At 40.4% G+C, this 23,543-nt stretch overlaps 1 protein-coding gene across 1 annotated transcript in view; it reads left to right on the top strand.

Moving 5' to 3' along the window:
• The window catches only part of LOC108150205 (division abnormally delayed protein), a 68,898-nt gene that overhangs the window by 41,617 nt on the left and 3,738 nt on the right, over positions 1–23,543 (top strand). Inside the window, exons 2-5 of the mRNA XM_017278217.2 lie at positions 11,419–11,562; positions 21,259–21,382; positions 21,480–21,950; positions 22,531–22,720. Of these exons, the coding sequence (XP_017133706.1) occupies positions 11,419–11,562; positions 21,259–21,382; positions 21,480–21,950; positions 22,531–22,720 (929 nt within the window). The remainder of the gene's footprint in view (positions 1–11,418; positions 11,563–21,258; positions 21,383–21,479; positions 21,951–22,530; positions 22,721–23,543) is intronic.

The following is a 23,543-nucleotide window of genomic DNA, read 5'->3' as shown; positions in this document are numbered from 1 at the left end:
TAAAATATATAAGAAACTATAAGAATTAAAAAAGCAATAAGGTTTGATTACCTTTGAATAATTCCGCCTAATGAATTTTAGAATAAATTAAAACACAAATTAAAGTTGTTTTTTATAGATTAATTACATTAATCAAACATAAATTGGATTGCAAATTCAATAGACAAAAAGAAAAAGCAATCCAGATAAAAAAAAGAATGGCTTAAAAGCGGCTAAAAATATTCCAGCGAATTTAATTAAACAATCACTTAATAAAAAGCAAATGAGATTTTAATTAAATTGAAAACAAAAGGGTTAAGTCAGCATTAAAATTTTGAATTTAAAAGCAGGGGATTTGTAATTGTGTCAGTACTGGCTTATGCTTAGTTAAACAGACTGATATCCTCTTAGCATAACAACGACTTCTTTAAAGAATGCGACTGGCAGACGACTCATTCAATTTCCTTTTTACTTTCAAGTTGTAATAAATTCTGCAACGCAAATTTAGGCATGCATTAAAGGCCCAGGAAACCAGTGGATTAGTATTTAAATTCTTTCAGTATTAGCTTTGCTGGAACATTCCATGCTGTGGCTTAGATTGAACCAATTTCCTCCTTCGTATGCATTATTCATTCCATTGCACGAGTACTTGGCCTATGCATATAAAGTAAGAAAAAAGTTCGTTGAATTTCACGATTTCGCGATTTTTGCGCGCATTTAAAAATAAGAAGCAGCCCACGGCCAAATAACGTTAAGGAAAGTGATGAAAAACAGGAAAAGACAGAGAATTCGTTCCTATGAATGAAGGCGCGCTATATGAGTACGTCTAATTGCTTCCGTGAAACGAAACAGACCAAGAAACCACATATACAAACATATATTTTTGTGTAATTCAAACAATGCCAAGGAGAACGAAAATGTGAAGATGATTTTCCGCAGAATTTTATACGGTCCAGAGAATCAAAGCCGAACGATGACGTGTCTGTGTTGCGTATTTTTTCCAATCGCGGGAACTGGTAAATCAACAAGCACGTGAATTATAGAAATGCAAAATAAAACAAAACAAATCGCGCAATCGACAAACAAAACGAGGCGAGAAAACACTCATGTATGGGCCAAATCATCTAGGAAAACTTGGCAAATTTAGCTCGCCCCAAGCAACCTACGTGCGCAGCATGAAAAGATAAACCAGGCCCGATCCCAAAGTGTTTGCCCAAGAAAATGAATGGGGGAAGGATGGTCGGACTGAATGACTGACTTCTATGTTGGTAAGACAATGGCAAGAACAAGTGGAAAAGCCGGGTAAGAAACCGAAATGAAAATCTCCGCCAATGTTTGCCCTCCGTAGCGGCGTCTTTTCTTTGGCTTTCTGTTTGCTTGGCGGCCCTAACACCAAAACTCAATATTTATTCGTTTCGATTTACCCCTTTTCGGTATCCCCCGAACCTCAAACGCCGGCGTGTATCCGCATTAAGTTTTATTTTTATGGCGAAAGCGTAGAGCGCACAAAGCGCTATTGGCTCTTGGCCGAATCTGGCTTGTTTGTGGGCGTAATTGAAAATCCCCGACGCTGAAATGGCCACAACTAAATTTGTAAGGCAACTATTTAGTGCTGGTTTCACTCCTCGAATTCTCACCCCCTCCCCCTCTTAGGTTGTTCCCCTAAATCGCTGGCTGCAGGCTTCGACGTGGCCGGTCAATGCGGCGTATGCGCAATTTGTGCTGCACTTGTGAGGACCTTGGCTTCCACCTCAAAATAAAACTGTCGAAAAGAAGACTTGCGGGCATTTGCCAAACGCTTGAGTTCAACACACAAACTGGCCAAGCTTTCAATGATTTTCCCCAACCTCCTTCCTCGGAATTGTGAATCTGGGGTTGGTGGTCTCTGTCTCTGGCAAATATTGAAGCATTGAACACGTTTCGAGTAAATTGCAATTTTATTGTCCCACCTTTTGGCATTGTTCAACTGACAGAGATGTAGGTATTGCAACCGATGCGTTGGCTTTCGAAGATTTTATTATAGGAGTTAAGCTAGGGTGTAAAATATGCTGTTTGTTCTGAGAAATTTTAAAGGACTTTCTTTCTCACCAATTCTGTTTCAATATTATTTTCTTAAAGAAAACTTTATTTTTTCGAGCAAATATAAAAAATGGCCATTCATTTCGATTTTTTATATTTAATGATTTGAAAACAAAGTCGTTAAATTTTTCCAGTACTGCATTGCTTTTTTCAGTACTAAACATGAAAGAAATTGCTATTCACACTTTAATGAGTCCTTCGTAATTTACTAATTTTTTTCATTTACATCCCTTCTTAGTTTCACTCTTTGTTCTTTCTTATATCATCTATTTTCAAAGAGCCCTTTAAATGCTAACAATTCCAATCGTTGGCATGTCTCATCACCTGGCACCTTAAGCTCGCTTTGCTTTCCTCAATTTAATAAACATTTACGGGAGAGTTCATGCAACTCAAAGGTAGGCAGGGGCGTGGCAGGAGGGGGGTTCGCGGTGCTAGGTGAGTGGAACCAAAGCTCTCATTGTTGTCATGCAATGCGCAAACACAAAACTAATTGAATTTTTCGTAGCTCCTCTCTATCCTCGGTTTTTCTGCAAGTCAGCAGAGGCGTGGAGTGTGTGGGGGGAAGGGGGGTAGAAAACTAGAGGATAAAGGGCGGCCTTTTGTCTATGCCGTACGTGCCACAATTCTGAATTGTCACGATGTTGTTGGCCGCTTGTTTGCTGCTGATATTGCTACGAAACATAATCAACATATAATTAAGAGCTACTAACATGCAACACATTACACGCAAAGTATATTGTAGTTACACAATGCAAAGTGGGTGGGGGTCTTCAGCATCCCGCCCTGAGGCCAAGCCCCCTAGAAATTCCATGCCGCCCACTTCGTTTTTTTCCCCTCTGTCGTTCTGTCGTCGGACTGACCCAAAAATCCACTTCATGCCCGAAGAAAAACAAAACCAGAGTGCCGTTTTTATTATATTTATTTCATTTTTATGCTGAGACTGGGTCTTGGCTCCATTTTTATGGCCTGTATGGTGCGTTGCAATTATAATACATATAGGACAACGTACAGCAAGTGCTGCTTAAGTGCTCCAGACAACAACAGCAAAATCTGATTGTCCAAAAATTTAAATGTGACCTAATTGTGAGTTTGGGGGGGTCTCTGTTTCAGTAATAGTTGTCATAATTCACTTATGCTGCTCCACATTTTATGCGAACTTTGCACTTATTTTGCTTAACCGGTAACCTGAGTGGGTTTTCGTTCATGGGATTTGTATTACTAGAGTACGAAATACTTGAAACACGAGACAAACGCTGTGAGAGCGTAATTATATAGCCCTGCTGTCAGACAATAATAATAATGCCTCGCATCGCATGGCCCATATTTAGTAAACTATGTTTATCGCCGGTCGCTATCAGCTGCAGCAGCTATAGCACCATTAGCAACAGACGACCCACTGGAACTAAATTAAATATAAAACTAGTGCTCAAAAAATCTGTTTTGTCAGCAATAAAGTCAATTAGTTTATGATCCGTGGCGCACTTTAAGTTTTACAGCATAAACAGTATTAAACACAGCGAAGTGCAGCGGATCTGGTCGTTGGTTCTACGATTTTAATGGTCAGTTCTTGGAGTTTTCTAAGGTCTTCATTCACTTTGCTGCCTAATTCCCGGAATTAAGCAGCACTAACTGCAGTTGCAAATGCCAGGTGCTGAGAGCAACACTCAATAATTTTGCTTTATTACCCCAGCAATGCAGATATTGCACTAATTTCTTAAGATCCCAGCTTACAGTCCCTTCTTATACGCTTTATTTATATGTAGTTATGTGCGCCCAACGGCATTCAAAAGAAATTTGCGTACATTAAGCCCCTAACTTTTTGCTCTGCCATTGGCGGCATGACATTTGCCGGCAACGGCAACGGCAACGGCTGAAAAACAAGTTAATTACAATAGGATTACCCGGCAACAAAGGCAGCAACAACAAAAGGGGCTGCTGCCCAAAGGCCTTCCGTTGGTGCGCATACTTTCCCATTGGCATAATCTCATAAAATGGCATTTATGCGGGGTCCCGTGCAGATTTCCACCTCCCTCCGCGGCGGCTTGTTGATGCGTTAATTTGCATGCAACATGCACTATGATTACCCGCAATTTGCAGCAGCAGCAGAAAAGCAGCAGCAACTAGATCGCCATTAGCCGGCCTTGCACTCCGACAAAATTCTTTGTTTTGTTAAAAACAATCTTTTGACTTAAGGAAATCAATTTTTTAAGTTGGAACTTTTTAAAAATGTACTTTAGTTTTTAAACATTTTATAAAAGAACAATAAATGTTATGTTTCTTAGCAAAGTTAGAAAAAATTGTAATGTTCCTAAAAGAAATATATATTTTTAAATATTTTTGAACTTTGTTCTTTTATTTAAATTAAATAAAAACAAAGACATATCGTATTTAAAAAATTTGTTCTTAAAAAACAAGCGATTTAAAGTCTTCTTTATATTAATATATTTCTATAAATAAATTTGCTAAGCAAACCTCAATTTTAAACCTGCTTAAAAAATCTACATTTTCTAGAAAATATTTTTAAACAGTTTTGAATGAAAAGAAACTTAAGCAACAACAATGTTAGGGCTTTAAATGCATTTTTCTATTATACATGCTAAAATTATATTTGTGTTGTTTTTGAAAAAAGTCATTTGCAATTCATAAATTGTATTTATAACTCCTTCCTAGATTGCAAAGCTAGATTTTTCAAGTGTGGCCGCTGGGAATCGAATTGGAATCGGAATCGGACAGCTGGCCACGACCATGGGCAACTGGGAGCGCAGAATGTGTTGCTCTTTAGACGCATTTATTTGTGGCCCTTTGTTTGTGTGTTGTGTTTTTGTTTGCCGTCGATGTTTGCACAACTGCAGTGCAAAAAAAAAAAAAAAAAACGACAAAAAAATAAATAAAAACTGGAGGGCCATGGGGGAAACCCCGATACTCCCGTTTTTTTTTATGCTGGCTTCCATTTGCTGGGCGCCCAGTTGTATAATTTGCAATTGTTTGTTGTTGCTGCCGGGCTGCCCAGCAGCAACATGCAGCAGCTGAGCTGGTTTTAATTATAAAACTGCTGCTGCAACTGCGGCTCCTTTTACGTGTTTGTCAGCGATTTCCTCAATTATTTGCTTTCGTTTGTGCTCTTGTTTTCACAAAAAAGAAATATCCTCATAAGTTCAACATTTTGTTGTTCGTTTATTTTCGATTTGTGTGTTTAACATTTGCTTGCGACCAGCTTGTTGTAATTTGATTTCTTTGTTTACTCAAGTATATTTAATGCCCGTTCCTTTGTGTTTTGGGGCTGCACTTCATCATCATCATTGGAGATGGAGACGGGTGAATCATGATGATGATGAGTGGAGGATATGCATTCTGGGGTTTATTAATAGACTTTGATTCTTTGGCATTTCTGATGGATGCCGTGCATTGGCATTAAGTTCTTTGTTCGCTGCATTTGAAATCTCCGATTTGGTGCGATATTTGCAATCTGTCGGCTGAGACAGAGTGCAGATCGTGATCTGAGAAATAAATGTTCAATGGTGTTCCTCTAAGGCAAGTAAACTTTCCATCCAGTTTTACTGCTCGACAGTAGTTCAGTTCTTCAGATATCGCAGACATTTGCATATAGATTGACTCAACTCGACGAGTCGCACAAACAACTCTCTTTCTGCTGCTGCAACATAAATCTAAATAATTAATAATTGTCACTGCCCCCGAAGACGGCGGCTGCAATTTGCGGCTAAAATGCTTTTCAATTAAATTTTTAATATATTTCTTGCGGCCGCAGAAGGCAGACAACGGGAATTTCGCGTTGCGGCCAAGGCGCGTCTGCCTGGCGCCTGCCAAAATGTAAGCCAATCCGAAGAGCTGGCCAAATATGGGGGCAAGCAACTGGCAACTAGCAACTAGCAACTAGCAACTTGCAACTAGCGACTGCAATTCTGCAACTCTGTGGCACGCATAATCTCAGCTAATATTTTCATTGCAAGATTAGCACAAAGTGCAGTGCGTGCAGCAAGCCGAAGGAAGCTCAAATTCAGATACAGATACAGATTCAGATACAGTTACCCCGAGATACATTTGTGTGCATTCAATTGCGAATGCAAATAAATGGCAAAGAGATTGTCGCTGCAGCCGACGCAATAAATTTTACATGCCTCGCAGACGTGGCGCCAAAATCTGCCAGCTTCGATGTCAGCAGCAGCAACAGCAACACGAGCAACACTACCAGCAGCAACACCAACACCAACTGCAACAGCAACAGCAACAGCAATGTAGCAAGTTAGCATCCGTGCGGAATTTGCCACACAAATTGAAAACTTATGCGGCACATTAACAATTTACCAGCAGAATTGTTGGGATTTTCCCGCGTGGCAGCTGCAATGCCAAATAATCGCTGCCAAACATATGCAAAATAACAAATAATTGAAAATGCCACCACAATGGCATGTGACTAAAACGCACTTAAAAGATTTGCTATACTGATTTCAACATAAAAGTTCAGATATCCTGGATTTTATTAAACTATTTAAATTAGTTGTGTGAGACTTTATAATGTTTTAATTTCTAAAATATAGTTTTTTGTTTACTGTAGGATTTAATTAAAAATCGAACTTAAAATTGGTTTAAATAAGTTCACCTATGAAGCTGGCACATTTGATATCAGTTTCATGGCATGCAGCGATCCGTTTGCTGACATTGATTCGGCTCAAATTAAGGCCGCTTCGATAAGATATAGAAATCGCAAACATACAATTGTGGCCCATAAACAATACGGGCGATGGTTAAATTTAGACGGGCGCAGTTCAACGAACCAGAAGTAAGGTTAGATTTTGGGTAAAGAAAAATGGGGAAAATGTAAAAATGGAAAGGGGGCGAAAGGAAAAGACCTCGCGATCCGACGATGATCTATGTTTGGGGCAAACGTGTCATAACAGCAAACAGAAACCAACGAACCATAAAACGAACATCAGGCCAGGCACTTTGATATGGGGTTCCCTAACCCCTGAACCACCCAGCCCCTCCACCGCCATTTGTTGACTTAATTGTTATCGCCCTCTGACTGCTGCACAAATTGTCCGTGTTTGACAAGTAGTTGTCAACAGTTTTTGATAAAAAAAAAAAATTAAATTATTGTGTGTGACATGCAGGCCGAAACCCCCCAACTGCCCATTTCACACCCCCCTCCTCTCCCCTGCAGCGGTGATAGGAAGACCGTGGCGACCACGACGGATGTTTTTATTTGGTTTGCATTGCAGTCGCTGCACGTTCATAAATTTATTAGAGAATTTATGACTTTAGGCAATCGTTTTGACTATTTGTTGCGTTGCGTTGGGACCTGTTTTGTTGTGTGTGAGGGGAAATTAAATTGATTTTCAATCTTGGCAGTAAATTATACGTAAAATATATAACCATTTTTTGGGGCTTGTATTTATTTCATTAGGTAAATATTAAAGCTGAGTTCGATGGGATTTTTGTTTCATTATGTGGCCACAGATTTGACTTGATAGCGTTCTGGTTTCAGTTTAGCACTTTTTTTAAAAGAATAAATAATAATCTGAAATATAACGTTATTAAACTTAGTTTTATATAGTTATTTATATATTTTTTTTCAGAAATAGAAAGACAACAAATAAAAATTAAATTTAAACAAATAAAACTTTTTGAAACTGTGCCTTGTTGTCTTATTATATTTTATATATATACCAATTTAATTTGTTCGGGCAAAAACTCCTGTTTACTGCGTAATTAAATTATTTTTTAAACAATGCATGTCAAAGAATTTCGGCAGGCTTTTAATTACAGCAGCCAGGGCCAACTTTCCGACATTTTGACGGTTGGGAAATTCTCCTGGCTCTTGGCTTCATTATTATCAACACGTTTACAGTAAATTGTGCAAATTGAAAACGCATACAAGTAGCGTATGCCACAGGGAATGTCTCTGTGGGAAGAGGAGTGGTGGAGGGGAAGTGGGAGGTGTAGGCGGTGGAGTAAGGACACTCGAAATATGTCAAGGTATGCAAAATCCACTCCCAGAGCCAAGTGTTTTGCGGGCTAAGCGCTTTCTTGGCTACCAGCCAACTTGGCTAATGCCAAAAGACAAGTAACCACAGAGCCAGGGCCTATCTGAATGGATATATATGGCTCATATGTGGCTCATATGCACATGTGCGTGTGCCATTGTGTTCATGTGTGTAATCCACCCGCACTCCCCGTTTTGCAGTGAAGACAATTACAGTAAACAAATTCGCACACGTCGTCAGTTGCATTTGCGGTGATAGGCTGGAAAACAAGGCCTGAAAATATAGTGAGACAGTAGCACAGTGGCGGAGGAGGGGCGGGCGAAAGGGGGGACAGTGGCCCCATTACTGTTCCCTTACCCGTCCCTCCTCCATTTTGCGGTCAGGGCCGTTCCTTGGTATTTTTGGCAGAGCATTTTCTGGCCATGCATGAGATTTGCATTTTTTACACCCCTCCCAATTGCTGCTGAAGCACTGTGAAAAATAATTGACAATAGGACATGGAGAAAAAATGTTTTTCAAATATATCAGCATTTTTACACTTTTATACATTACATTTGGAAAATAATTATTACTTTCCACAATTTATGATACCAGAAATGTTAGGTAACACTCTAACAGCTTTTTAACTGATTTGATTGAAGATATATGTGTGAATATATATCCGATATTCCGATCTGTTTTAAAAACATTAAATTTTTTACCGGCTATAACACGATTAAGCCCAAAAGATGAATTATAAAGCTCTGATAAGAAATCACACTGTTTGAAGGAGTCTTTGCCATGATATATTTCAATTTTTACGAATATTTAAAATCGTTAAATAGCGAAAATCGTTAAGTATTCTTTTGAAGGTATTCTCTTTATTTAAGATTTAATCATTTTTTGTGTCTGTTTAGAATGCACTATGAATGCTGACCTCTTTTTGGTTATATTTTTTCTGCCTGTGTTGATACATCTCTCTATTCTCGGAGCTTCCCTGCCCTCCATTCTGCCCGCCTCCACTCTGGGCCTCCCTTTACGTTCCTTTGCAATTTGGCAGTCCGTTGCCAGAAACAGTTTGCCATAGCATACTTTTCTGGGCCACGACATGATATATGTATGCAGGTCCTGCTGTGAGTGTGTGTGTGTGTGTGTGTGTGTGTGTGTGTGTATGCACGTTGCAGCAATTGAATTGAATTTCTGCTGCTCGAGTTTTGAGCTCTTGAGCCACAGAAAAGAGTTGGAGGCGAATTCCAACATTTTCGGGGCAGGTTTAACTCGCAATAGCTTCCCTTTTTCACTTTTCCTCCGTTTTGTCCATACTTTTCTTTTTGTTTGCCCCCCTCACAGAGTGACTCACTGACTGAGTGACGCCTGTGGGACTACCTCCGCCTCGGTTTCTGGCCAACTGCCATAGGGGAAGTGCTCCCCGTAACTCTTTGCCATGGTCGCAACCGATTTATGGCCGAGCCGTTGCAAAAACGCATAAACACATCATGGCCAAAAGAGCCTGGAGGGCAGCTCCCTAATCGATAGCTTTTACAATGCAATCGCAAGGCAAAGGGAAGCCAAATCCTTTTGGACCCAAACAGCTCGCAAATCGATGGCACATAACTAAAATCAGTTTGGCTTTCGTCTTTGTCGAGTTTGATTGACTGACAGAGCAGGTCAATTCGGCTGGATCGGTGCAAAATCGAGATGTAATTGGGCCGATGGCTTTGAGCCAAGTCTGCTGTCATTTTCCATTTCATTTTCCAGGCCAAAATCATGTCATGGCCCCGACGGCGGCGGTTAACTGCAACTATTGATGTTTGCCATTAGTTCAAGCTAAAATAGATACTGACTGCATCTGCATCTGCATCGGCATCGGCACCGGCATCGGCATTTGCTTTTGTCTTTGTCAAATTCATTTCGTTTCTCGTTTGCTAATTTTACGACAGCAACATATGGCCCCCGAATTGGGGCACTCAGCGTATATATGCATATGAGCATATGAGCGATTGTAGGCGCTTCAACATCGTGTAAAAGCCATTAATTTAAATTATAAACTATAAAGACGGAGTGGCAGTCGTCCATAAAAGTCGTTTCTGTTGTTGTCAGTGCAGTTGTCATAAAAAGCCTGTCACTCGATTTGTTTCTCCACCAAATTTATGACACCATCATGGGGGGATTCCCCTCATTAATAAATATAAATCGCATGTGATGCTGGGGAGGGGGGCCCGTTCCGTAAATCAGGATGAACGAGTGAGTAAGTATCTTAGAGATACCGAAAGGAAAACAATTCGCTTTCAATAAACCCAAGCAATCAGCGGTCTTTTGTCCAGACATTTATTGTCCTGGCTAGCAGCGTTTTTCCGCCTTTCATTAGATACTGTTTTCTGGGGCACAACGATTAGTAAGCGGGAAATCGTTTTAGCCCACTTTCCCCCTACATCCATTGTCATTAGGGAATGCGCTCGTATTTCAGTGGCAGCTGAAAAAACAATCATTGCCTGCTGCGAGTTTTATGGGCCAACATCAGCCAAACTGCTCCGATTGTGTCGTTCAGTAAGCTTAAAAATTGCAATTATGAGCAATTTAAAAGTTATTAACGCTACCCCCAGTGACGGAACAAGCTGGCCCAATCGATTCCTACTTCTGGCTGTGCATTTATACACTGTAAATTGCAAAGCCCACGCCGGGAATCGGAAACTGTGGCCACTTTGTTGCTGCAGCCAAGCTGGCCAGCACGCCCACTGCCATTTTAAAGCCATAAACAATTAAACGAGACAACCCACACGCCCACACACAGCCACAAAAGCTAAAGGTAAATATTTGATTTGTGCGATAATTCGAAAATGATATGGGCGCAGCAGGCGTATCATAATTATGCAACTAAAGATGAGCTGGGATGATGGATAAACGGGGGCCATTATTACAAAAGGCTATCTTTTGTATTTCGATATTTACATATCAATATGGTCTTGTAAAGGATTAGCATTATATTCGTTTTATGAATATGTTTTAGAAACCGTGGTATATGGCACTTTAAGATGAAGCTGAATAATGGTTTTCTGCTAAAATATATTCATATTATTTAAAAAGCAAAGATTGACTCAATCAAATAACATGGTACTTATCATGTCTATAATATATTTTAAAAACAAAATTTAATCATTTAATTTAAAAACCATACAATAAAATTTATATAATATACCTATAACAATTGTATTATTATTATAATTATAATTATTATTATTATAATTAAAAACCAACTATTTAATTTTACAATAAAATTCAGCATGTTTTCTCCGATTTGTAAGCTGCCTAAAATAATGATAAACGATAAAATGTCAATATGCAATCCGTACTCATTTGCAACATATTTTGTTTTTTCCAGGCGCCATTTGCGGTGGAAGCTGCTGCAATAATGCCACGGAGCTGCAACTGCGTGACAAAGCCGCCGCACAGTTTGAGAAACTGCTGCACCACCACACCACCAGTCTGCGCGGAGTCCTCGAGAATACAGCCGACCAATTTCAGAGTGAGTACGATGAGTTGATCTGGGGGGGGGGACGGGATGAAAGTATTAGTGGGGATTGCCAGCGGAGCTCAAGTGAAATCGAAAGGAGTCAAACATGCCTTTCTATGCAAATCTCTGGCCAAAGAGTCTGGAAAGTTGGCTGGACTTTTTGCGGGCCTTAGACCAAAGTATATTTTCGTGGCAATAAATAATTTATCATATGCAAATTCCAGGCATTACTCTGCGCAGAATTATGACGATATAAAAGTTCGCCTCGCTATCTGTGAAGTGAGCTAACCAAATTAAACTTGAAACGCGAAATGCGAAATTGATTTGTAATTTGAATTTGTATGCAGATCAAAGCGACTGTATAATAAAGTAAAATAAAAATATTTCCGAGGTATATAAGGATTCATAACCATAACCGAACTGGCTGTTTTAAAATGCAGCAAACGCGACTCTTACTGCATCTAATTAAAAAGGCATTAAATAACGTTGTAGTCCCTGTCGCTGTTGTTGTTGTTGTGGCCGCTGTCCCTTTTTAGACAATTTTGCCAACTTTGTCTGGGTCACGTTTTGGGGCTGCCACGCCCCCACATCCCATCGCCCCCTTTTGGGCTGCCCCTTTCACACAATGCCTGCAAATTGTTGTCGTACATGCTGTAAATCTCGCTTCACTTTAAGGCAAGTTTTTGGGGTGCTGCCGTTGCTGATGTTGCTGCTGTGCTGTGATGTTGTTGCTGTTGCTGTTGCTGTTGTTGTTGCTGCTGCTGCTGCTGATGCCTCATTGTTGTTCCCGCCGGTCTGGGTTTGCAATTCTTGGAAATGGGCGCGCATTCGAAAAGACTTTAAACACGCCCTCCTCATTGTACATGCCCACACATATTCGAATATATACTGAATGTTTGTGCGAATCCGCAATTTATATAAATACATTTGGCGAATTTGTTTGCATTTTGTGTGTTGTCATCAGCTTAATTTATGCAAGCCCATTGATTCATTCGTATAGGGGCTCATTAAATTTTTGAGGCTTCCTCTGGGCTATATGACTGCAGAATACAAAAAACAGTAGTCATTAAATACTTGAGTTTTAAATTTACCAATTTCTTAATGAGCACTTAAATGTTTGACCTTCAATTAAAGACAAGCTCCTTGCTCTTCTCTGATTCATACTTCAAATTATAGCATTTTTAAATTTATTATCGTTACTAAAACCAGATGACTCGACCATGAACTCTTAAAGGCACAATCAATCCTTTTGATAATGGAACTGAATAATTTCTGCATTTGATTTCCAGCTAAATTCATTTCCAATGTACTCGAATGGCAAAGTATTCCTCAAACAATTAGCATTCAATTTGCATTGGAGAATTCAAATACACAATGATGTCACACAAGGCAAACACAGAAAAGTCCCACGTTTTATTCGATAAGCAAAACATGCAAAAAATTAAAATGCAATCGGCAAAGTCATTTAGCCTAACAATCGAGCCATATAACAAATAATAATAATTATTTAAAACCAATTGCGGGAGCAATTTGTTTGCTTTTACGAGCCAGTCTGAAAATAAAATCAATGCGATCGATTGTTGAATGAATGGGGTGCAGTAATGCTCGGTGAGATTTATGAAACAGTTCGCTGCGATTTTATTTAAAATATAACATATATGCCTGATAATTAGCGGATCGCGCCTGCTGCTGTTGATATCGGTAACTGATGGTTAATGGGAACTGAAACTGTTTTGCTTGTCTGCCACTGATAAAGGGTTGCTTTTTGGCCAAACATTCTGACCCAAATGGCGCACTTGTGCTTATCGGCGAGTCGTTGCGTTGGCACGCGTTTCCTTTAGTTGCAGCAGAGTGGCCATAAAAATTGATTTACTTTCTTGGAGCACACCCGGCGTATGCGTGATGTTCTCCGCTGGGAACAGCACTCCAGCCCCGAAAAATGCGCAACTATAAAACTTTATGCATTTCTTGGCAATCGCTGGTGTTATTGCTCTTTCTCCTGGCCTCTGACGCATAAAATATTATGGTATGCGAAATAAATGCATATTTCTATTTTTTACCATAAACTTGCCAACTACAACAGCTTGTGGCATATGCAATACAAGCCGGGGCTTCCTTCCTGTTCGAAAAAACCCCCCTTTTTCCGGCTGCAGCGCATCCGCCCCCGGGCCACGCCCTTTCGGCCATGCCCCATCCGTTTCCGCGCCCATTGTTGTGACTCCTGCTCTCTCTCTCTCTCTCTCTCTCTCCTTTGTGCCTTTGTGCTGGCTGCTTTGTTCGGCGTATTATTTTTAAGCAAGTATTTGCGTGTTTAAACACGTTTCGCAGCTTACGAATTATATGGGTCCGGGCCGCCAAATAACCCCAATCCGCAGATCTGCCCGATCCCCAATTCCCCAGCTACCCCGCTTAAATGCGTTTCCATTGCACTTACCACGTAGCCGACGTCACCACCATCATAATCATCATTATTCCTGATACCATCGTTGTCGCTGATGCACAGAGAAAAAATATCACTAACAACTATTTGCTGCCTCAAGATAAATATGGTTTTATATTAAATAAAATGTACTTACCAAATAGTACTGTATCCATATTCGCTTATTAAGAAAAATAAAAAAATCAAAGCTAGAATTTAATATTTATTATTATATATTAGCTTTGACCATGTTTAAGGTCATTTTATTATTTGGTTTCATTAAGGTGAACAAACTAAGAATGTCTCAAGGTATTCAACTACATTTAAAACATTTTTTAAAATTTATGTTATTATTTTTGAAATTAGGTTATGTTCTAAAAGTTTTTTTCACTGTTTATTGTCATTTTTGTTTTGGTGTGTTGCTCGCGCGCTTAATGCGTTTGGCTGCAAAACATCTCCACCCTCCGTCCCGTTACCTGCCCCCTCTCAACCCCCTTTTTGGGCCCCCTCCGCTCCTGCATTTGAGGGCAGGACCGTGCGCCAGCATAAAAGTTCCAAATGCTAACTTACTGCTCTGCCAGTACAACTTTTGCCCCTTTAAGCAAAACAAAAACAAAAACAAACTGCAAAAGTAAAAATGGGAACTGCAAAAATTATTTCTTTATTTTTGTGGCAGCAGCGGCAGCTGCAGCAGCAATGCGTGCACTTTCATAAGTTGCAACTTGCAACGTTCCCCCCTCTTGTTGTTGCTACTTGGCCCTGACTTAAGTCTTCTCGGCCATATCTTGTACTTTGCCTGGCTGCCTTCTTGTCTTTACGGCTAAAGTGGTTTTTTGGCCGCCATCGCTTGTTAGCCGGCTTTTGTTTGTCTTGTCACACAGAGTGCAGGCTGTGTGAGGTTGTTTGCCAGTGCCTCGGCCTCAAGTTGTTGCAGTGGCAGGTCCCAAGTTTCCTGTTGTTGTCATTAGGTTTAACTATGATTGAGAGACGGGGGTGTGGCAATCCCGAGTTGAGCACTGTATTTTTCATGACCTATTGAGAAACATAACGGATTTGAAAGAACAAAACAGATATTCGTGTGATACTTAAATATACAAATGATAGGCAAATGAATTTAATGATTTATTCCTGTCTGGGACTGAATATAAAACGAAGTTTAAGTTTAAGAAAAAGTATAGTTACAAAATAAAATGATTGCTTTATATTTGTATCTGTGCAATGAGATGCATGATCTGGAAACAAACCAATACTAAGTTAAATAAACTTCTAAATTTTTTTATTTCTTGTTATTTTTTAGAGGCGACGACCTTCAGACTCCAACTTCGATTTCTCAATGAAATCGATAGGAAATTGAAGTTCAGAGCCAACGAACACCTGCGGATCGTGTGGCTATGAAACGCCCCCGACTAAAACCAGTTGTCAATCTAGTTGGCTCCAAAGATCTATTATTATTGATTTGTTTGGCAACGCAAATGCCGCATTACTAATGGAGCCGTCTTAAAAGTTAAATTTCCACTCGTTTCATTAATTAACAGCGTCTTGAAAAAACACAAGCGATGCCATTTTGTCTGCCACTTGCGTTCCAATATCGCCGTTTGTGTGCATATGTATATAATTACCATAATTAGTCGCTTGGCAAATTAAACGCTGAAAGCTCGCGCTTGTAATTAACGCGCCACCAAAAACGGAAGGCAACTCGATACCGCTGGGCGAAAAGCAAAAAAACAGCAGGGGCTCCCATTCGGAGATGGGTAGTAGGGATTGCAACTCGGAGACATGTTAGATCAAATAACTTCCATGCCCCGGCCAATTGATGCATATGCTTTGAAGCACTTCAATATGTCAGAGCGGAGCTAAACCGAAAAAGGTCGACCTCCCCGCCTCCTCCACTTGGATCCCACAATGAAAAGTCATCCAATTACTTTGACATTGTGTAGGGGCTCCAGTCGAGGAGGCCCCTCTGCATCGCTCGGTAGACTGGGTTGAGTTGAGACTGCCTGCCAAGAGCATATTGCCGCAGGGCTCACAGCTGTTGGAGTGGCGAGTTGGTTAGCTGGATGCCGGGATGGCCGGATGGCTGAATAGCTGGATGACTGGGTGACTGGATGACGGGATGGCCGGGTACTCCGCCAAAGGGGCGTGCCGAGTTGGCACGCCTGCAGATAGCTAGTTACAATACATGCACTTAAGCCGCCTGCCACGCACAGTGGGTTGGGTTTTAACTCCAGATGGTGCAGTACGGCCTAGAGTGAGGAAAGAGCTCATTGGATCCCAGTGAAAACATATTGAAGTTGGCTGTTAGAATAATGGGTAAAAGGATTTTTACAAATTGTAAATCAATGATCGATGGTAATTACGTTGGGCATTGTAGGAGACACAACTCGAAGGGTTATTAACGTCAATTATTTTATTTCACTTTAAAACGATTTGAAATATTTAAGTTGCATATACCAATTGCTATATCACTGATAAGACGAGCATTATAAAGGGCACAACTCCAAAAGCCATAAATGCAACTTTTTATTTATCTTTAAAAAGTAGTATTACACTTTATATATTTGATTTAAAGAATTTGACTTGAAAAATACCACTTGATTAACTTTATGAAATGAAATGGTTTTTATCTTATTATCTATTTTGAATTGTTATTCTTTAATGTTTTCAAAGCTCATTCAGTTATTTTGTTTTTAAGCAACTTAAACGAAGGGAAGAATTACAGTCTATTTTTGCACCTACTTTGTAATTTAAATTTACTTCTTAAATTTGATGGTTTAAATAATTGGTGTAATTATTGGTGTAAACAAGTTCTTAAGGAATTCTTCAAGTCCAAGTGACATTGAGTCAAGCCACTGTGCCCATCGTATTTTTTTTTTCCTACTTCCCCCTGGTCACTGGTTGCTGGTTGGCAAGTTCAGAGGAGGGAACTGCTCCAGCCAGACGGACAGACGACCAAGAAGGCGACTTCAGGGCCGGGAAAAAAGTTGCCACAGTTGAGGACGAAGCTAAACGCGGCTAAAAAGCTAAGCCCGCCGAGCGGCAAAGAGCGAACAAGAAGCGGGACTGGCAATGGAGGGCACTAACAAAGTTGCTGGGGCATTCATGAGGCGGCAACGGATACCACAGTTGGGATAGTGGGCAAATACATGCATATAAAATGCAAATAAAAAATGCGGCAGATACTAAAATTGTAATATCCGCACAGGAACGCAGGCAACAAACGAAATACAAGCAAACAGCAATGTTCTCTGTGCCCTGAGGAGCAAAGAAGTTCGGCCGCAAAAAAAAATAAAAATGAATAAGAAGAATATGTATAAAAATACAAAGCGGCCGGGAAAAAGCGGGCAAAATAAAACTAAACCTGTGGGCTGTGCTCGCTTTCGGTGAATATGTGTGTGCTGCATATTTTTGCCAAGGCGTGGGAAACAACAACACAGCCTGTGGACCGCGGTCGCATCTGCCACCGGCCACCGGCCCCGCCCCTGCCGCCTTCCGCCTTCCGCACCGTTTTAAGGCTTGCCCCTGGGCACGAATCCCCATCGAAATCCCCATCCGAATCCGAAAACGTATCCCAAACCGGTCGCAGCCTGCAACTTGGCATGCTAATCTCGCTCCTGCCTGTTAGCCGACGACTTCTAATGAAGCAATGAAGCCAAAGACCCAGTCGAAGCCTTTCCGATATTTGCTCTATGCGAATAGCTAAGAAGTACACTGCTCAAAATATAATTCTGAAGGTATTTCGGCACACAAAGAAGCTTTTTATCCTACATGCTCACTCCACATGCTTAACAAGGAAAATTCAGTTTATCATATTCTAAGATGTAGTTTTTCACTAAATTACCACAATAAAGCAGTTTAAAAATGTAGGTTTCTTATGTTTATTAGAACGAGAGTAAAATTAATCTTTAGTTTCTTAAATTTAATTCCTTAAATTTTTTTAATACCAACTATTACTTATACAATAGAATTTTAAACCGTCTTCCAAATTTATGATCATAAACCGGGACTCTGGTATATTACATAAAACCAATTAATTGTTCCTTTCTGTGTAAAGACCAAACTGCCAGACATATGAATGGATTTTTAGTGTCTGTTCATGGGTTGGGTTATCGGCTTGCCCTGGGAGCCAAAAGAACTCATTTTGGCCCTCCGTCCTCCGCCGGCCAACTACACTGGCCAACAACTACACTGGCCGCACTTAGTTGTCTAATTCAATTTCATTGTCTGTTTGCCCATTAGTGCGCTTTTCCATGTGTGACGAGCGTGGATACCTTTGCCATTTTCCACCCACCCGGAAGGTCTTGAAAAAAAGAAAAGCACAAGCGTAATGAAATTTTCATGTTTCATTGGGAAAGCCATTTGGCCTGCTTTATATTTGATTGCAGGTCGAGTGTGGATACTGCGAAATCCCTGGCTGCAACAATAAAAATGCCCTTGGTTAATTGTCAAAGCTGGTCAAAGGTGGAGCGAGCGAGAGGGCAGAAGGACGGACAGAAAGAGATGGAGATAAAGAGTTAGAGATAGAGCTGGAGCTGGACAGAAATTGCAATTAGTTGCACAATTCAACGCAAAGCAAAACGTCCAACAAATTGCATATGAAGTTTTGTGGGAGCCCGCAGGTGAAGTGCTGAGTTAACAATTTATGAGATACAAAGATACGGAGATACAAATGCAGGCCACCTGAGGCGGCTCAGTTTGTGTGCGTGTGTCTGTGTGTGTGGGCCCCAACTTAATTAAGCGTATTAAGCCAACAAAAGCGACTGCAATAATAGATATCAAGCATACGCAGCGTTCCCCGCTGGCAATGGCCCTCGCAGAGAGTTCATTAAAATTGCAATTAGGCAATGAAGCGAAGGAAGTGCCACTGCAGCCAGCCAAATATGCCACCAAAGGAGTCTGGCAATCCGGATAAGGCAAATTGCCAGGGCATCCAAAGAGGATGGTAATATTTTCAATCAATAGAAGCTATTTCAGGCATGTCAGTCATGCGATTGATGTCCGCATCCGCACTTCCTCGGCAGCAGCTCCTAATTGTTCACTTTGAGCGCCTTCTCCCGCCGACTTAATGAGCCAATCGAGGCGGGGCTCCCGATGTCGCATAGTGTGAGAATATATATAGATATCCGCGCTTCAACACGTTCGACGCGGCGTGTTAATAATTAAATGTTTCCGCCAGTCGACGCTCCACTTTAACTATGCCACGTCAATGAGATTAGCGACAGGATGTGTGAGCTCCCCACCTTTCCTGCCCCGGATCGCTATCCGCGGTATCTCTGCCATCTGACGTTATTATGGTTGCCCTGCATCGCGAACGCGTTAAATCAATTGACTGGCATTGTTTATCGCATCCTGCGCAATTGTCAGCCGCTGTCGTGCGTTTAGCGGTCCCACCAGTTGGTCCTCACCTAAGCCACTGGTAAAATCTCATATGAAACACACATGAATAGGTCTTTACTCAACTCCATGTGCATTCATTTAAACCAAACATATCGCTACACTACCATATTTAAATATGGTAGCACAAAGCAATTGAAAAATGAAAAAAATAATAAAAAATAAACCATTTCGAACATATCATAGCATAGCTAAATCCTGGTATATTCATACCTGACTCAAATATTATTTATTATTATTAGAAACTTTGTAATTAAATTGTCAAATAATACACCTAAAAAAGGGTATACCCATATAAATCTCAAATCAAGGCAACACATTTTAACCTGATAATATAACGTCAACTGGGTAATAAAAATGCCGTTAAAAATTTGATTGAAGATCGCAAAAATATGGTATTGGAATCTCCCGTGGATCCGTCACACCGAAAAGCTTTTTTGATCGTAAACCCTACCGAGTTGATGGCCATTCTAGGGCCATTTTTACGCTTTGCACCATTTCCTCTTGGTTTCCAATGGTTGGTTGATCCAAGCATCGGGACCCAAACTCGTAAGATTTGCTAATTAAAAAGGGTAAACTCTGCCCGCCTCGGATGACGCATCAAAGACCATTAGCCGATAAAGCGAGACCCGAATGCAGAGACCTCAGGCCGAGAAACTGACACATCGACCCACCGCTCCACCGCTCCAGCGCTCCAGCGCTCCAAGCCAAGCCCAAAAAGCAGACACAAAGACTTATTCAAACGCTGAGAACGGAAATGCTATGCTCCAACTCGAACATCAAAATAAAAAATGAGCCGCAACGCAGAGCACACACAGAAATAAAAAAAGAACAAATCGGGAAACACTTTTGCCCTGTCGAAATGTGTGTATTCTGTTGTTTGTCCGTACTCCGTTCTTTTGTTGCCAATTAACAGAGAGATTGACACTTTCGTTTGAAAACGATATACACGACAGCGTATTGCAATTTAGAATTTGTCCGGGGGGCCAAAAAAAAATGGGAGGGGCGGGGCGGGGCGATTTGTGTGTGTGGGAAATCACACGCCGATTTGACAGTTTCCCTCGATATTATCTCTATATGCCGATATATATCTGGCCTTGGCCATTTGTAATCTGCGCTAATGACAGGCTGCCAGAGGAGTGTATACGTATCTGTGGCTGGGTATCGATAGCCAATCTGTGTATCCAAATCAATTCGCACAACACAACTGCCGCTGACACCTTGACAGATAACATTGTGTCACATTTGGTTTTTCTTACGCTCAGCTATGTGATTAGTGTCTGAATATTAAGAGAATTTATCAACTTTGCCAATTGATTGACAGATTATAGATAGTAGTCGAAAGCCCTGAATTAAAATCTTTTATATGTATCTAATTAACTTTGTATACAATTTAAACATTTGTTATTTGAATGTTTATGTGTTTTATAATTTGAAAGATTTGTATGTGCTTTTTGGTATACGATTTTTATATGTGACTTTTACAATTTTAACCCAAAGAAGTTCTTTAAAAATAAGAAGTAATTTAACTTATATTTGTTTATGTTTGTTTTCAAGAGTTATTTAATACAGCTTGTTGTTTAATTTTTTTCAATAAATGTAAGCCTTTGTTTCACCAAGTTTATTCATATTTAAGTACACCAGGTCGAGCCAACAGACATATTAAATTGTATTTCATTAACTAAAAGCTTACTTACACACAGAGATAAAGAGCAATGGCAACAATTCTTTTTTTCCAAGTGGGCGGAAATGCCAGCCAGTCCATTAGGGCAGAAGTTCCGCAAATCCCAGCAGGGGAAAACTTTAGTGGCAAAGTGATTAAATTTCGCTAGGAATAACAATAACCATAACAATACTTTCATGGATGCTTTTCTCCCTTTCTCCTTTTTTTGCGGCAGGTCACGTGCTGGAATTGGCTCAGATTTCGGAGAACTATACCCACTACCAATTCGCCAGGGTTTACGACAGGATGGTGCCGCAAGCCCGCATGATGATCCAGCACTTGTACACGGACATCTTGAAGTAAGTGGCGATAACTCCACATTTACTGGTTTTACCTGAAGTTTTCACCAAGAGCATAAGATTAATCCTGAACTGAACTGAACTATTCCCTATGCAGCCAACTGAACTACGCCTCGAACTACACAAACAGCAATGGTCAGCAGGGCAGGCGTGGCATTGGGAGTGTGCACAGCAACCTGGAGGAGGCTGTGCGTCGCTTCTTCGTGCAACTCTTCCCGCTGGCCTACCTCTACCAGGTGCACATATCCCTGAATAGCACCCTGGGCGAGCTGCACGAGGACTACATCAACTGCCTGCAGCACAACTTCGACGACATGCGTCCCTTCGGCGACATTCCCCGCCAGCTGCAGGCCAGCCTGGGCCGGAGTGCCCACATGTCCAACGTCTTCATGAACGCCCTGCTCCAGTCCGCCGAGGTACTCAACGAGGCGGACCTCCTCTACGGCAAGCAGCTGACGGACACCTGCAAGCAGCAGCTCCTCAAGATGCGCTTCTGTCCCAACTGCAACGCCCACCATGCGAGGAGCGAAACGAAGTTGTGCGAGGGCTACTGCAAGAACGTGATGCGGTAAGTCCGGCATACAAAAGCAGCAAAAAAAAAAAAAAAATGTATTCATCACTACTTTTTTTGATGAAATCAATCGAGCTGTCATAGATAAATCAATTTTAATTATATATATTATAGTAATTTGTATACACAAAAAATACGATTTCCTTAGATTAAATAATTTTATTATGAATTTAATTTGTAAGGTTTTTAATGGAAAGTGAAAAGTAGAAAGTGAAAAAGTAAAAATTTGTTACGTCATGTGTTTGTTCATTAAATTAAAATTCAGTTGCTGTACTTTCGAAGGGAATTTATATAAATTTAAGGATTTCATTCGTAAAATAACATTACAAAATGTTTTAAATAAATTCAATTTTATGTTTTATAGTGGAAAGTCAAATATATATATTCAAGTAAGAAGAAACTTTTAGAAAATATAAGCAATTACTTGAAATATATAAATGTAATAATCAATAATTTGTGTTATTTAACCTCGATAAATTGTTGTAATCTGTAAAGTAGGGTAGAATTGACCCTCATTAGTAATGTTTATTTTATTACTCTATGTTTACACTTTGTGTTTGTGTTTTATGATCTTCAGCGGCTGCTCGGCGGAATATGCTGGCCTGCTGGACAGTCCCTGGTCGAGTGTGGTGATTGCCCTCAACAACCTGGTCGCCACCCACATTCTTCCGGACAGTGGTATCGTCAACGTCCTCAAAAATCTGCCGCATAAGCTCTCCGATTCAATTTTGTTCGCCATGACCAAGAGCCCTGATTTGGACCAGAAGGTGAGTGGCTTACTAAAAAAAACTATTTAACTATTGAAGGTTAGATATACATCCGTGAAGTACGTCAGTAAAGCACATTTTGAAACCGAAAAATCAAATATTCCCAAGACTATACAAATATGTATTTCAAGATATTTAAAAACCTCGGGGTACAATAATTTTTTAAGCAAATCCAACGATTTTGAATGGTGCCTTAAGGAATTCTTTTTATCGCCAAAGAACGAGGAATAACATAATTAATTTTAAAGATAAAACGAAAAGTCAGCATAGGTTTTACAAAGTGTTTTTTATTTTAATGAGAAATCCAGCAGAAACTTATTGTTTATTTTTAATCAGATGTCCTTAATTTATGTGTATCAAATCAACATCGTATTCTTACATTTGGCATTTAAAAGCAATCTCTTTTGAGGACACGGCTCATCTTTTTTTGCCAACGAACTGAAGATGCGATCGGTTCGATTACTTTTGTGTCCCAAGGACACGGTCGTTTAATGGTTTAATTGCCATTTAATTTATGAACATTTTAAATGAATTGAATGAATCGCAATTCAGTTCCGGCCTTCAAACTTGTTCTGATCACTGCAGCAGCGGCAGCAGCAGCCTCGAAAAAATATCTTAGGAATTTCGAGAGCTTGTTAAACGTGCACATGACATCCAATTGATACACCGTCGCATGATTACTGGCATGTCGCTGGGAATTTAAAATGCTAAATTGGAGTGGAGTTGTGCCCCGGAAAGTTGCAATTTACATGCAGGGCAGCGGGCATCAGGGCAGCTTAGTAGTGGGTCAGGTGGAGTGGGGCAGCACGTGCGCCTCGCATGA

Source organism: Drosophila elegans, unplaced genomic scaffold (genome assembly GCF_018152505.1).
Source record: "Drosophila elegans isolate 14027-0461.03 unplaced genomic scaffold, ASM1815250v1 contig_208, whole genome shotgun sequence".
In the NCBI taxonomy this organism is placed as follows: domain Eukaryota; kingdom Metazoa; phylum Arthropoda; class Insecta; order Diptera; family Drosophilidae; genus Drosophila; species Drosophila elegans.
Note: the sequence above shows the minus strand (reverse complement) of the source record. Positions and strands in the feature narration are given on the sequence as shown.